Genomic DNA, 16,765 nt, shown 5'->3' with positions numbered 1-16,765 from the left:
CCATCCCACATACCACCAGGATACAAATAATAATGCACACAGGTAAGGTAGAACCTAGCATTTTATTTAGATCTTCATTAAACTGTTGGAATTGAGAACCAGACATACGTAATAAACCTCCGAAAATAGATCCTGAAAGGCACTTTCTGCTTAGGGCAAGCAGTCATGGAATAAGCATGTAAACAAGCTGGCTTCTCTGTACCACACCAGCCAAGTCAGCTTTCTCCATGGCCAGCTGCACCAGCTCTGCCCTCCCTTCTGTTAACACCAGCCAGAACCCCTGTAGGTCTAACCCAAGGTTTTTCTGTAGGACACCTTGGCCTACCTGGGAATGCTGGAAACATGTTAAAGGAATCATGGTGTTGAGGAAAAAAAAATCTTTTAAAAGCTGCCATCTGAGGTGATGGCTTCTCTGTACTTACGCCATACCCCAGAATACAATAAATAAGCAATTAGAAAATGTTCAAGTATGAAGGGATTTCCTCCTCCCCGCCAAAAGCACTGCTCTCTGAAGGAAGCTGGTTTCTCTGTAGCTACACCAGCTGTCCAGAAAGCTCATTGGACCTGGTTTTGAAAATAAAACAAAGTTAAAACCCTGGGAGGAGTTCTTGTGCAGTGTGGAGTACTCAGTCTTTCTTATAAAGAAAAAAAAAAAGTTATCTGGTACCAAAGTGTGCAACCTACAGACCCTCAGGTACTGCCCTGTGACTTCTCTGTATGACATCACAAGGGTGCCAAGTGCCTGTTTTTCTAGAGCTAGGAATTGGTGGTTTGGCTAGTGCTGAAACCATGCATAGGATTGGTTTACTAAATAAAAACCTTATTACGTACGTCCTCCAAAAGACAGCTGAAAGTGGAGAGATTCTGATTTGGTGCTGTTTAAGAGATGGCGATTAAGAGCATAAGCACCAGGGAGATGGTTTAATGGTAACTGCCTTTTTTTTCTTATGTCAGGCTAGAGCTCCAACTGGAACTTGCGTTACATGCAAGGATGATTTGGATAGGGAACACTCCCTGACAAAGAGCTACATAATTAGAAGTGGATCAAGTTATAGGGAGGATAAGGGGAAGGCTTCACATTCATAAAGAGCTCAAGACATTACAAATTCATGCTGACAGGGCTGTGGCATTGCCAGACAAGAAGCTATAATGGAACTACAAGTACTTTACGTGCACATTACAAGGACATTTTCAGCATTTGGTGGGAAAGTCAATGCAATTAGGATTTTAGAAGATTGGGTGATAGGGCACAAAGGTTCAATTTCAAAGCATTATTTACTACAATGCTGTTGATTTGTTTCTAGGCAGTTACACGGATCACCTATGCTCACTAAATTCATTATAATGGTGAACAAAACACCTAGGGACAGAATAGCAAGCCCAACTTACAGTCCCCCACACAAGCTAAATTCATGTCATTGACTATTATAGAGTGACTGCAACTGATCAGGAGCTGAAAGAGGACAGGAAAATTTAGGAAGAAGGGCCCTTTCCCGCAGAGCTTGAAGGCTTCTCTGTAGCCTACGCCAACAAGTCTGGGGAAAAAAGGCTAACACTTTCAATATTTAAGCTTTTTGGGCACTTCCCATGGGAAGCTGTCCCTACCAAAGTGGCCATAGGCTGCAGTCCTCTGATAAATTGGCTTCTTCAGATCCAGATCCCTGGAATATACAAGTCCGTAACTTAATATGTAGCATTCAATTAAAGTAAAGCAAAACAATCAGCAAGACTCATTTTCAAGACTTCTGGCAAATGAGTTCAGTTCTCTGGGGTATGCTAGGAAAAGAAGTTTGTGGCAAAAGTGTTACTTCCCTGGTGTCCAAAACTCCTTGCACAGTCCTTATCAGTAACTATAGTTCTCGTTTTTCCGTCCCTGGCTCAACAAATATGAAAACTTGTCATTATTTGGAGAAATTTCAAGTGTCAAAAGCTCATCTAAAGTCATGGAATACTTACCAAGGTCCCATGCCCACACCCTACCATGGTTATTTTCTTTACAACAGCCATGTACATCCCATTTATCTGTACTAAAAATTCTTTTAAGTAAACATCCCTCAGGTAACAGGAACACAAGTCTGTATCAAATGTGGAGAACCTTTCTAGGGTGGTTAGTCTATGCCATGGAGCACTAGAATTTTAGATTCTTCCTAATTAAGCCTCTACTGAAGGCAATTTTCTAAGATGATATCAACACATTCTAGGAATTAAGATGTTTCCCCACTTGAGTCTTCCTTCACACGTTCACCTTCTGTGATTTGAATGTATCAAGTTTATATACACACCCACACCCTCAATGTTTTTCACTAGCAATAGGCTTTACCATCTTTACCTGACAATGACCCCAGGGCGGAGGTCAAAATTCTTCTTCACAATCTCTAATAGCTCTCTCTCACTCTTCTGAGAGGTGCCATAATGGAAAATGGAGATAGACAATGGATGAGATACTCCAATAGCATAAGAGACCTAGAAGAATTTAAATATCATAAATATCATTAAGAGTCAGTGAGCAAAAGACACACACTGTAACAGACTGGTATTAAAAAAAGATAAGTAGTTAACTGCTAAACATCCTCCCACTTACACACCTTTTAGTGAATCCAGTAATAGAAAAGTATATACCTGAACAAGAACCCTTCTGCACAGACCTCCTTTAACAAGGGATTTTGCCACCCAACGAGCAGCATAAGCAGCTGAACGGTCCACCTTGGTATAATCCTTTCCTGAAAAGGCACCTCCTCCATGAGCTCCCCAACCACCGTAAGTGTCCACAATGATTTTCCGGCCAGTCAAACCAGCATCACCCTGAAATTACAGAATTTCAGTTACTTTATGCCCAATCCTTTCCAGTGGTTCTAGATCAGGCCCGCCTGTTAATGCTTATTCAGTATCACTTGGCAAACATCCGCAGAAGATTCACACGAAGGCTTCAAAAAACCTAGGAAAAAGGTGGAAAGTGGCCAGGTTTTTCCAAGTAACCATGACAGATTTAAAAAAAAAAAAGGGCAAATTAAACTGAAATTGTAAGGCCTTACCTGAGGCCCACCAATAACAAATCTGCCACTTGGCTGCAGATGATAGATTGTGTCCTCATCAAGGTACTTTGCAGGTACAACAGCTTTGATGACTTTCTCCTTTAGGGCATCTCTCATCTCATCAAGACAAACTTCTTCATCATGCTGAACAGATATAACAATTGTGTGGACTCTGATGGGAAGCACAGCACCTCGATCCTGCATATACTGCACAGTCACCTTGAAAGCCAAACATCAGAACATCAGTCTACTAAACAGTAGCTTTGTTCTTGGTTCCCTACCCTACCCTACAGTACAGTACAGAAAATAAATGCTATTCTTCTCTTAGCTTTAAGAGAACAACCTTACTGATGTCCTGTGCCAGTGTAATGGGTGTAGGTTTCTGATGTTCATCACTTACTTGAGTTTTAGAATCTGGGCGTAACCAAGGCAAAGTGCCATTCCGGCGTAGTTCAGCCAGTTTGGCATTGAGCTTGTGTGCTAAGACAATGGTTAAAGGCATACATTCCTCAGTTTCATCAGTGGCATAACCAAACATCAAACCCTATAAAAGGAAAAGTCACCAATGCAATCAATCCAAGCTTCAAAATTTGTTAGATGAAGAGATGCAAACAGATTATCTACCAAGATACCTGGTCTCCTGCACCAATGTCTTCCTCGTTTCGGTCAAGATGAACACCTTGAGCAATATCTGGTGACTGTTGCTCCAAGGCCACTAGCACATTACAAGTCTTGTAGTCAAACCCTATAAACAAAAAAATGTGTTTTTTAAGAGCCGTAGCAATATTTTAAAATTTATAATTATCTGGAATTCTAAATGCTGCTAAAGAAATAAAAATATACGTAAATGTAGTACTTTCAGAGAAAAGCATAGGGCCAGAACAAAAGGACAGTAAAAGTATACAGGTGGAATTAAATATCCCCGGGAACACTCTAGAAAACAAAGCTAAAGAGGACTGAAGGAAATATCTGGGAAAATGAGTTTAGAAAGTCAACTCATTAAAACATACCTTTGGAAGAATCGTCATATCCAATGTGTTTAATGGTTTCACGAACCACTTTCTGGTAGTCAACAGCAGCTCTGGATGTAATTTCCCCAGCAAGAAGGATCATTCCAGTCTTAGCAACAGTTTCTAATAAAAGAAATGTTCACACTCAAATATCACTTTATAAAGTTAACTTTCATGCTATCTTTTCAACAGGTGAGAAGTGTTCTGAACCTACCACAAGCCACTTTGGCATCAGGGTCCTGCTGAAGGTGGGCATCAAGGACAGCATCACTGATCTGGTCACAGATCTTATCTGGGGGGAAAAAAATTTCTGGCTCAATTTCTTTAATTTACTACTAATTTAAGTATGTCATGCATCCCTCCCTATAACTACAGCTGTTAAGATCTTTGTGAATGCTTTCTTCTAAAATTGTGGCAGGGATTCCCTCCATGCAGGGGTTAGGACTCCCACTATTCCACAAGAGGGGGCAAGGGCTCTATCTCACATGCTGCTTGGCACAGCACCCCACTCCCTACAAATTGTGGCAAAACCTATAGAACATAAAAATTTACCAATTTAACCATTTTCAACAGCATAGCTAACTGCCATCTAAGTAAAGCATTCCTTCTGCAGAAACCATTTTCCTGAAGAATGCTGGATACAGTGATACATGTTTCCAAACTGACACCTTGGTTTTTTAATGTAGCTGTACAAGATCACCAATTCAGGTAAGCTAGCAGAACACCTAGCATGTTTAACACATTTAAGCTCATTGTGATATATGCACTTTACACCTTTTTACAAGGACATCAGTCCCATCTTTCCACTATTTCAAACATTTTTAAAGACTAACGTTCCCAGGCTAAACCAATTTTCATTGTTATATAGAACAGCCACATAAGGGAGATTCAAATGAAAGTAGAAAGAAAAAGTGGCTTTCTTCCAACCAAAAGCAAAACAAGGAACATTCACCTTTACTGTATTAATTTTCAAAGACAACAATACTTACATTTTATCCCCCAAGTTTAAAATCCTCATTATAAATTTAACGCAAAGTGTGGTCTGTTTATCAATTTCTCCATGATCCTCTAAGGAACACCAATTAGGGAAGTGAGAGAAAACGTCACTTAAAGAGTTAAATGATGAAAGCAAGGACATTTCACGAACAAAGGGGATAACAATTTGATTATCGGCATCAATTTGATTCTTTGTTGAGTAATCCAGGATCAAGAGCTGAACAGGCTGGAAAATACCCAAATGTATTCTGAACCCTTGATATTCCCCTCATCTATACAGCTCCCTAAATGTTACTTTCCTAAATTTTAACCATCCAAAAAAATCGTAAGCAAAACATGTACCGCACTCCTGCCATAGGCCAAAACAATCTAAACATTTCCAAACGCCTGCGGCATGTTCCCAACACTGGAGAATACAAAACCACCACACATCTGTCACTCACTAGGGCCTCAGTAGACCACTAGGTTGCTCGTGGTGTTTCACCATCGGCACAATAGGCTTTCTGGAGAGAAATGGCTCCTTAAGCCATCAGACGACGTCTGTCATTGTGGTCATCCTAAGAAAGGTCTGGATCAAACTAGTAAATAGTGATCTTCACCATACGAGGTTTTGAGGCTGCGACCGAAAGTTCGTTGGTATTGCTTCACTCCTTCGCGTGTAAATTGATCCCCGTAATGGCGGACGGCTGGACAAAGCCCGTAGGATGTGTGTAGTAAAACCCTGTTTAACGGTCAGCCCCATCGCAATGGCGCCTCGCACTCAATTCATGCTTCCTGTCCTTTTCACGCGCGATCCAAATAAGGCAGGGCTCCTCGGACAAGCGCTATATTTAGTTGGAGGCTGTCACCTTGACGCCAGACCATATAACGGCTAAGGGCATGTCTTATACTTCACCGTAGCCAAGGAATTAATGGGGAGCGCGGACGCCCCGAGGCCCAGGCCGCGCTCTGCAAACCTGCCGGCTCCCTCGCCCAGAAGCCACATGCGGCAGACACGTGGTTGCGGCTGCAATGCGGGGCGCGCGCTCCCGCGGGCCGGACGCGAGCACGCGGGGCGGGTCGCCCACTCGAGGTGGCTCGGCGCGCAGAGCGGAGAGGAGGAAATAGTGCCCTCCTCGGCAGGAGCACGAGCGGCCACGGCCCCCACCCTTCTCGTTTTCTGGAATCTTCCGCATGCCGGGGCGCGCGGCCGAATGGGAAGAGGGGAAGAGAAGCGGGGGAGGGAGGGGCGGCCACGCGCTCGGCACCGGCGGCGCCACGAGGAAGGCACCCGGCCGCCGCTCTTCCCACCACCAGCCGGGAGAGGGTCACTGGCGTGGACACCGCAGCTAGCGGGTCCTACCAGCCAGGCCCGATCCCGCGCCCCGCTCCTCGCTTTGCTCCAAGGCCCGTCACCTCACCTGGGTGGCCTTCCCCCACGGACTCGGAGGTAAAGAGGAACGTGCCCTCCTCGATGAACGCGTCGTGGAAGCCGTTGAGTTGCCCGTTCATTGTGGTGGTGGTAAGTGAAAGTGGAGTAGAGGAGAAAAGGGAGCGGCAAGGCGACTGCGAAGTGCGCGAGCAGAAGACGGCGGTCTACTTAGCTCAGGCGGGCGGCGCGGAGCAAACGAGGCGGAGGGCGGCGCGGCCCAGTATTTATAGACGGGGTCCGCGCGCGCCCGAGCCGAGCCCCGCCCCTCGGCGCCCGGCGCCAATGCGCCTCTCGCGCGGGGACGCGGGAAGAGGGAAGGGGCGGTGCGCAGAGAGGAGCTCGGGCCGAACCACTGTCCCTGGCAGGGGGAGGGAGCGGGGGTAACGCGCCCCTCCTGCGAATATTCGCCATCTTAAGCACTAATAACAAGGAGTGAGGGGAAAGACAAGAATACAGGGTCACCGTACCCTTCCGTGAACCACGGGGAAGGAAGACAGACCAGGGCTTTATAGGCCTGCTCCCCTGTGCTGTGACATGGCACCTCCCTCCCGACCGTTGGCCCGGCTGTCTGGCCGCAAGGTCGCGTCCCCCAGCGGTGGCCTAGGGAATCGACTGGGGTTTTGTCCTCTGGCGCTCCCCGAGGGTCTTTCCGGCTGCCCTGCCTGGGGATGCCCGGGTGACGGGGAGCCCGGTGGCCCACAGCCACGTGAAAGTGGCCATCTTGGCCGGTCAGCGTACGAGCCTTCGCGCGGCCTTGTGCCTCCTCTCCCTGCGCGCTGCCGGGGGCTGGCGGTCCTGCGGGGGGCCGTCCAGTTGCTAGCAATGTCTTAGTTAATGGTTCTGTGATGAAAATGGCCGAAAAACGGAATAACGAGAGTTCTGGCATCAATTTCAACGACTGCTGCCCCCCGCGCTAGAGCTTCGGAGAGAGGCCTTACCCTTTGCAGACCCTATGGCAGAGGCTGCGCTCGGCCTCTTGGGCTCCAGCCTGTCCTCCGAGAAAGGCTGCTCACGAGGCTGACCTTGCACTTGCTGACTTTAATGTCTTGGAGGGGACAAAAAGAGTCGATGTTTAGAGGGTCGTTTCAGTTTTCTGTGCAAGAGACTGTTGAATATCGGTGTGTGGGGGAGGGGGGTGGGGGCGGAGGGAGTCTATTTCGCCCTTGTATGTGATTCAGCAGATCAAGGTGAAACGAATGGTCTGTTTCCTGAAGCTTTCACTTTATATAATGTCCACCTGCGTTTGTGCCAATTTTGCCCATTAAAGGAATTCTAGGGAAAGAAAAAAGAACAAAACCAAACTTGAGCCAGCGAGGGGCAGGGAGTCGGGGACCAGCTTCATGGCTCCCGTTTGGAAAGACCCACAAGTGGCGGGTGGGCCCGTGTCACTTCCTCCCGCCCTTGGGGCGGCGGACACGGTGCAGGGCCGGGAGAGGGCCGAGGATAGGAGGTGGGGGGGTGGCTGCTGCTGTTGCGGTGGCCCCGAGCGCGTGAACGTTGGGTTTAATGATGTTATTAGGAAACCACTTGCTTCTAGGATAGAATGCTCGTTACCCTTGGGAGATGAATAAGACCCCTTGCAGCAGCTCCAGCTGCTTACAGCTCAGAGAATTAGGGAAATTCGGAAAACAATCCTCTTCGGTTTGCGAGAGGCAAGGTTGCGGCGGGGGGCGGGGGTGGGGGGGGGAGAGGGGGTTGCTGTTTGGGAAACAATGGAAGCACTAGGGATTCTGACAAAGAAAAAAAGGGCCCATCTTTAGACTTTGTGACCACATCCATGTTCCCTCAGAGCAGGAAACAAGAAAAGGCTAAATCACAAAAGAGGCAATATATATGCTGTTTTATTGGTTTATATTTTTCAGACTAACTTCGTGGAAAAATAAACTAAGACTTTCATAATTTATTGTTTGTTTTAGAGTATTTCACCTTTTTGTTTTTTTAAAGCAGAATTCCAGTTAGCTTACAATGTGTAATAAAATTTCCAACAGAAACAAGTAGCCTGTGTAGGCCAGTCCGTGCATGATCTTCCAACAGAAGAATCTATAGGGGAATCCAAAATATAATTAGAAAGTTGTCTGATTAATATGGAGTCAGAACAAGGGGATTAAATTCAGTGATTAGGCCATTAAGCCTTTATATACCCCTGTGCTACCAACTCCACAGTGAAACTATTCCTTCCAAGGAGATTAGAATCAGCTGTTCATACTTGCTTACCTCCTCATTCTTGTTCTTAGCATCTGTACTTTAATGGTCAGGAGTAGGGGTTTTGGAGTCATGCCTCTGCCACTTATTAACAGTGTTGAGCAAACAACTTACCTTCTCTATACTCTAGAGTATAGAGTATACTCTAGAGTATAGAGTATACTCTATACTGTGTAAAATTGGGATTATAATTGTACTATCATAGAATTGCATTAAGGATTAAACAAAATCATGCAAGTAAAGTCTTTAGCACAGCAGTAAAAAAAAAAAAAAAAAAAAAAACCCTTCAGTGGCTTCCAACTGTGTGAGGATAAAGACCCAAATCCCTACCTACCCTTCAGAGGCCTCAGTGTGATTTAGCTGCTATTTCTTTAACCTCATTTGTGCCACTTTCTCCTCTCTGTCTCCTGCTTTGAATTTCTTTGAACTGTTAACAGTTAAATTTCTTAATTGATTACGCTCTGAACAAAGCAGAGCACATTTTCACTGTTTTATATTTTTCACACGGTCCTTTCTTCCCACAAATATTTATGAGCATTTCTCTCCAGCGGACCCAGGATTGGTGCTATGACAGTCCTGGTCTCTGCCCACCCAGAGTTCTATATGAGGGGAGATGTCTGGCTGATTGTTCCCCATCATTCCCATCTCAGCTCAGCTGCTGTTTCCTGGATATAGCCTTCAGCTGCCTCTTTCTGGATGAAATGTTCACCTACACAGATTTCTCACAGGGTCCTGTGTTTTCCTACATGGCACTCAGTGCTCTTTGAAATTACAGAGTTGGGGATTATTTGATGAATGTCTAAACTCCTAGTTAGATTTGTAAGCCCCATGACAACAAGAAGGTGGTCGGTTTTGCTCAGGCTTTATCACTAATAGTCTGACTTACAGAAAGTGTTTAAGAATGTATATGTGAGGAGAAGGAGAGAGAGGGAGAAAGAGAAAGAGATGAAAGGATAAATATAAGGAATGGCACAAAGAGATGGGGAAATAAAAAACCCAGGGATCATGTAAAATCAATGAAAAGAGCTGCTGCTTTCTTTTAGTCACCAGAATTGTAATTAATAACACTGAAAGCTCTTTACTGACAGGGCAGCTCATTGCCATCCTGTTCCGAGAGGAGTGAAATTTCTGATTCTATACATTAGTGGACTTCCTGGGCGGCTCAGTGGTGAAGACTCTGGCTGCAGTGCAGGAACTGCAGGAGACATGGGTTCAATCCCTAGGTTGGGTCAATGCTGTGGTGGAGAAAATGGCAACCCACTCCAGTATTCTTGCCTGGGAAATCCCATGGACAGAGGAGCCTGGCAGGCTACAGTCTATGGTGTCCCAAAGAGTTGGACGCCACTGAGCATGCATGTATGCATGCATACGTTAGTGTTCCAAGGCTAAAATAAACTAGGAGGAGTTACTGATTTATTTTATATTCAACGTGAATGAGATTTGTTGAATGCGAAATATAAAGCACATAGAAAAATTTAATCACCTAAAGGCTCCAGATCTCAACCTCAAGAACATTAATGTAGCAGGAGGTCCATGAAAGAGGCAAAACCAGTGGGTGGACAACCTAGACAGCAGATATAATGACTCCAGGTCTTATACATCTGCCAGTGAAGGAGCGAGTACCAGTAAAGAAGAGAAAGTATTTGCAGTGCAAGAAGCTGTTGATTTGGCAGGAAAAGAAAGGGAGATGACACTGTGTGTATCAAGAAGCAGTAGCGAAGGTGCGATGTTGAGAAGAGAGCTCCAGACTACCTTCTATGTGATAACAGGCAAAGAAGAAGGAAATCTAGGCCAGCTATCTCCAAAATGGTGCCAGTTCTTTAGGACCAAAATTCAGACATGGCCTCAGAAGCAAACTAACTCTGCTCTGCTCATGTGCTCAGTTGCATCAAATTCTTTGAGACTCCATGGACTGCAGCCCGCCAGCCTCCTCTGTCCATGGGACTTTCCAGGCAAGAATACTGAAGTGGGTTGCTGTTTCCTACTCCAGGGGATCTTCCTGACCCAGGGATCAAACACGAGTCTCTTGCGTCTCCTGTATTGGCTGGCAGATTCTTTACCGCTTCGCCACCTGGGAAACTCTAACGGATTCTGAAACAAATATTGGGTTGGCCAAAAAAGTTCATTCAGGTTTTGCTGTAACATCTTACAGAGAAACCCAAATGAACTTTTTTGGCCAGTCCAATACTATGTGACTCCCCTCAGTGTGAGGCTTCTCATAACCTGTTTTTGTTTCTCTGTTTTTCTCTTCTGATAATCAAATCTTTTGACAATCCTATTAAGTAGTGAGATGGAAGAATGCATAGGGTACAATGGAGAAAACACTGATGGGGACAATACTCTAACGATGACAGCATGTATAATTTATTGTGACAAGCACTGTTCTAGCATCTTTTCTATGCCTTACAATTCTGATGAGGAATTCCAATTCTGTGCCTTACAATTCCAATGAGGTAGATGCTATTTCTCTTCATGAAAAAACTGACATGTAATTCACCCAGGTAGTGGACTTGAGCCTGGATCTGAGCTCTGAATTCATCCTCTTTGTTACATGCCAAAGGATAGATATTTCACACTCCCTGAGGTGATTAACTTTGTCAACAAAGGTCCATCTAGTCAAGGCTATGGTTTTTCCAGTGGTTATGTATGGATGTGAAAGTTGGACTATAAAGGATGTGAGACCACCAAAGAATCGATGCTTTTAGACTGTGGTGTTGGAGAAGACTCTTGAGAGTCCCTTGGACTGCAAGGAGATCCAACCAGTCCACCCTAAAGGAGATCAGTCTTGGGTGTTCATTGGTAGGACTGATGTTGAAGCTGAAACTCCAGTACTTTGGCAACCTGATGGGAAGAGCTGACTCATTGGAAAAGACCCTGATGCTGGGAAAGATTGAGGGCAGGAGGAGAAGGGGACGACAGAGGATGAGATGGTTGGATGGCATCACCGACTAAATGGACATGGGTTTATGTGAACTCTGGGAGTTGGTGATGGACAGGGATGCCTAGCGTGCTGAAGTTCATGGAGTCACAGAGTCGGACACAACTGAGTGACTTGGCGTACCTATTTCTATGAACACACCACACACACACACACACACACACACACACACACACACACACACACACATTTTACCTGAAACATGGATTTTTTTCTTAACAATTTTCATGGCCATTTCTCCAGGATACTATGTAAAAATAGAAATCATTTTAATTTTTTTCTCTCTTTAAAAATTTTTGGTAAAATAAACTTAGCATTTACTATTTTGGACATTTTAAAGCATGCAATTCTTTGGAATTAAGAACACAAACACTGTTCTGTAAAATCATTCTGTTATAACAATGAAACATACTATAGTATGATTCTACCATATAATTCATTCAGCTGTTGCCTTACTGGTTGACATTCAAGTTGTTTCTCAGTTTTGCCCTACACAAAATAACATCTTTGTACATATACCTTTGTGAAGCAGGATTTTTGTTTTTGCGAAAAAATTATCTCAAAGTGGGATTGCTGAGACAAAGGATATGTATATTTTTACATTTTAGTAGTTACAGCCAGATAACTTTCAAGTGGCTGTCAAAACTCACATTCCTACCGTTCTAGAGAATATCTGGAAACCACCAAGGAAAAGACTGATAGATTCAACTACATAAAAATTAAAAATTACTGTACAAGTAAATTTCAAAGACAAACAATAGAAGAAAAAACATTTCAATACCTATGACAGACAAAGAGTTAGCACCAATTGATAAGAAAACTGCAAACAGCCATTTTGGGATGGCTAGGAAAACTAGGAAGAAGAGTATAGGTGAGTGATTCACCCAGGAGGAAATGCAGGCATATGAAAAGATGTTCAACTTTATTGATAGGGAAATGGATTAATTCATTTGCATAGTGAATTTAGGACAGACAAGCCCTGTGGAGGAGGGGAAGGTAGAAGGAGGAATCTAATTAACAGGAAGCTCTGTCTCTAGCTCCCCCATTCAGTTCAGTTCAGTTCAGTCGCTCAGTCATGTCCGACTCTTTGCGGCCCCATGAATCACAGCACGCCAGGCCTCCCTGTCCATCACCATCTCCCGGAGTTCACTCAAGACTCACATCCATCGAGTCAGTGATGCCATCCAGCCATCTCATCCTCTGTCATCCCCTTCTCCTCCTGCCCCCAATCCCTCCCAGTATCAAGGTCTTTTCCAATGAGTCAACTATTTGCATGAGGTGGCCAAAGTACTGGACTTTCAGCTTTAGCATCATTCCTTCCAAAGAACACCCAGGGCTGATCTCCTTCAGAATGGACTGGTTGGATCTCCTTGCGGTCCAAGGGACTCAAGAGTCTTCTCTAACACCACAGTTCAAAAGCATCAATTCTTTGGCGCTCAGCTTTCTTCACAGTCCAGCTCTCACATCCATACATGATAGTGGAGCTTTCAGGATTTTTTTCTAATAATATATCCTTATGTGGTTTTTTATTGTTTATTTTGGGGGCATTTAACTCAAAAAGAATTGAAGATATGTAATAAAATTGCCCTAACAAAATCCCTTCCCTATTTACTTGTTTATTCTAACTACCTAACAAATACATATACACGTGTATGTTTATATATTTTATATATTTTTCCTTTTCTGATGGATAATTATAAAAATTAGAATATATTAATATTTATTTTGATCAGTTGTATACTAATTATTATATTAATAAATCAAGCTGTTAGGTAGTTAGGAAACAGGAGTCCAGAATGGCGGCGGCTAAAAGACAAGGAAGGGAAGAGCCCACGAAAATAGAAGAGTGAGGACCTCAGTTAGAACAAACAACACTCCTGGTTAGCCCAATTTGCACAAGGCAGGCCCAGGGGAAAAAAAAGACATATAAAAAGAGGGGCCAAAGTGTGCTCTCTCTCTCTCTCCCCCACGTGCTGGGCCGCTCTTCTGTTCACGTCTCTGGGTCAGCATGCCCTCAACGCCTCGAGGATGGATTTTCCTGCTGTTATCTAAATAAAATAGAGCTGTAACATGCAGCTATAACACTGATTTGTCTAAGAGCTATAACACGGCCCCTTCGAGACCTGAGAGCTATAACATGGTCTGTCCAAGACCCGAGAGCTGTGACATGCCGAGGGCTTTAATGTCCGTCACTGCAAATCTTTGTTGTGATGAGACAGAACCGAGGGAAATACACTTGCCTGACAAAGGCAAAGGAAATTTTGCTAACTCTGAGAAACTTACAGTAATAATAAACATTTTCTAATGCATATTTTGGTACAGAATAGGTGATAAGGTGATCAATAAAAGACTTTCAAGATAAAATATAAAATATATTACATTAGTATACAAGTCTTCTGAGGAAGTAGATTGGAATTCACAGGAAAAAAGGAGTAATACAAATTTTTACACTATTAAAGATTTTTTCATGTATTTTACATTTTTATTTATTAATTGTTCATTATTTTTATTTATTTATTTATTTACTTTTTGGTTACACCACACAGCTTATGGGATCTTAGTGCCCTGACCAGAGATTGAACCTAGGCCCTTGGTAGTGAAAGCATGGAGTCCTAACCACTGGGCAACCAGGAAATTCCCTATTATATGTTATTTTTAAGTGAATGATTGTGGGTATTAACTCTCTATGGTATATAGATTCCATTGGATCAATTTAAGAGTGATGGCGTATTATATTTTAAATGCCAATATTTACAATATGCTGAAAGTTATAACCTTTCAGCCATTACTTAATGATGGAAAGAAAACTTTACATGTCTGCTTAAAAACATACTTGTAGCATATAATTTTTAAAAATTATTTTCGGAGTCAAAAGACCACATAAATTTAAAGAATACCTACCTAGATCCAGTTGATAAGAAAGGATATTCTGAGAATTCATCCTCAAATTGTTTAGATATAGATTTCTCCACAACATTGTAAATCAACTATACTTCAATTTAAAAAGAAAAGGAAAAGAAAGAGAAATCTCTAAGTTTATGTGAAAGTGATTGTAAAGCAGAAACTTCATATGAGCCAGTCCAGGTAGCATGTGAAGCATCAAAAGTGTGGTGACTCTCTAGTCCAAAATAGTGTGTAGATGCTGCTAATCAGATATTTTGCAGTTTCTCCAACCTTGGTGTCAGTGCCGTTTTGTGTTGGAGAACTGTTTGTTGTAGGGAGATATTCTATGCACTGTAGGGCATGTAGCACTATCCCTGGCCTCTACCGTCCAGATGCCAGTAGTGTATGCATGCTCAGTCGCTCCAGTCATGTCTGACTCTTTGTGACGCTATGGACTGTAACCCGCCAGGCTCCTCTGTCCGTGGGATTCTCCAGGCAAGAATACTGGGGTGGGTTGCCATACCCTTCTCCAGGGGATCTTCCCGACCCAGGGACTAAACCTGTGTCTCCTGCATTGCAGGCAGATTCTGTACCCACTGAGCCACCTGGGAAGCCCAGATGCCAGTAGGAGCCCTTCCCCCAATTGCTATGACAATTGAAAATGGGCTCCCCAGTTGAGAACCACTCAGCTATTGGAAATGTTGCAGGATTATGGTTGATGCTGAAGTTCTAAAGTCAGGGTCCAAATTATCTGTGCCCTGTGACTCAGACGGTGAACAGTCTTCCCACAATGTGAGAGACCCAGGTTCCATCCCTGGGTTGGGAAGATTCCCCTGGAGAAGGAATGGCAACCCACTCCATTATTCTTGCCTGGAAAATCCCATGGATGGAGGAGTCTGGCGGGCTACAGTCTGTGGGACCACAAAGAGTTGGACACGACCCAAGCAACTAACACTTTCTTTCTTTCTTTCTTTTGTCTAGAAGGCAGCTTTGCTTGCATTCTTTGAGGATTGGGATGAACTTGTAAGTCCCTAAAAGTCTTCCCTGATGAAGCCCACAGCCCTGCGGAGTGAAAGGCCCTCATCTGTGGACTACCACTGACTTGAGTCTCTGAGAATAGACTGATAGGGAATAGTCCCATTTGGCTAGGCTTTTGGACCCTGGATGTTGGAGCCATGTGGGTGAGGACGGGTGGTGAAGCAGACTGGAGGCTGGCCACTGCCCTCACTGCCTAGAGGCGAAGCTGTAGGTGCCATGGAGATGGCCTCCCAACCTGAGATCCAAGAACACCAGCCAACCACACATGTTGTGTTTTAGTCACCAAGTTGTGTCCGACTATTTTGCAACATCGTGGACTATAGACTGCCAGGTATTTCTCAGGCAAGAATACTGGAGTGGGTTGCTATTTCCTTCTCCAGGGGATCTTCCCGACCCCGGATCAAACTTGAGTCTCCTGCATTGGCAGGCAGGTTCTTTTCCACTGAGCCACAAGGGAAGCCCTAACCATCTGGACATACAGGAGGCCTGTGGCCATGACTGTGTGTCTGTGGCACTCCACCTTTATTCTAGGGCCAAGACATTCTCGTCTGTGCCACTAACTGCTCTTCTTGCAGGTGGCCCTGGACCTGGACAAGAAGTAACCCTTGCTGGATAAACCTTTGCTCAATAAAATTGCTTAAAACCTGCAGATTCACTACTGTGTTCTAGAGCCACAGGGAAATGCCAGCTCCCTGCAGCTCAGTGGTTGATAACCTTTTTTGTAGGTCTGCAGAATTCTGGGGATCTCTCCCTAGAAACATGCAGCATATATACATACACATAATTCTATACATAATTTCTGAAGCTCAATCGTATATTAAAAGTTAAGAATCCTTTATAATATCTCATTAATTTAAATTCATGTTCTCTAGTATCCTGCAGACCCACCTCTAGCAACCTAGTCTAAAGAAATATTAGCATTTGATGTGCAAGTGTGTTGTGTATTTATAACAGCATTTTTATAATAGCAAAAGAAATAGCATATAGAAAGAGCTTAAATGGATGCTAGCAGGGAAATTGAAATGTTGTTCATTCATTCATTCATAATGGAAGACTACACAACTATTAAAAGGACTGAGGTAGAACTATAAGTACCAGTTGAAAATAGATCTGTGATATTCTTTTGTATGAAAAAAAGCATGTTGAGGGAATTCCCTGGTGGTCAAGGGATTAGGACTTTCACTGGGACTGGGGGCAGTATCCAGGGTGTGTGAGTGTGTTTGTGTGTGGTTTGGGGATGGGGAGAAAGGGAGAG

The 16,765-nt window shown here is 43.9% G+C and overlaps 1 protein-coding gene across 1 annotated transcript; it reads right to left on the bottom strand.

Moving 5' to 3' along the window:
• Nucleotides 1-43: 43 nt before the first annotated feature.
• On the bottom strand, nucleotides 44-6,724 carry MAT2A (methionine adenosyltransferase 2A). The gene is made up of 9 exons (XM_069583131.1): nucleotides 6,439-6,724; nucleotides 4,257-4,334; nucleotides 4,043-4,165; nucleotides 3,665-3,777; nucleotides 3,433-3,576; nucleotides 3,033-3,251; nucleotides 2,620-2,802; nucleotides 2,330-2,463; nucleotides 44-1,661 (listed from the first exon to the last, which is right to left on the bottom strand). The coding sequence occupies exons 1-9, from the start codon at nucleotides 6,527-6,529 to the stop codon at nucleotides 1,559-1,561; spliced, it is 1,188 nt and encodes a 395-aa protein (XP_069439232.1). The 5' UTR covers nucleotides 6,530-6,724; the 3' UTR covers nucleotides 44-1,558.
• Between the last annotated feature and the right edge of the window lie 10,041 nt (nucleotides 6,725-16,765).

Source organism: Ovis canadensis, chromosome 3 (assembly GCF_042477335.2).
Source record: "Ovis canadensis isolate MfBH-ARS-UI-01 breed Bighorn chromosome 3, ARS-UI_OviCan_v2, whole genome shotgun sequence".
Classification (NCBI taxonomy): Eukaryota; Metazoa; Chordata; class Mammalia; order Artiodactyla; family Bovidae; genus Ovis; species Ovis canadensis.
Note: the sequence above shows the minus strand (reverse complement) of the source record. Positions and strands in the feature narration are given on the sequence as shown.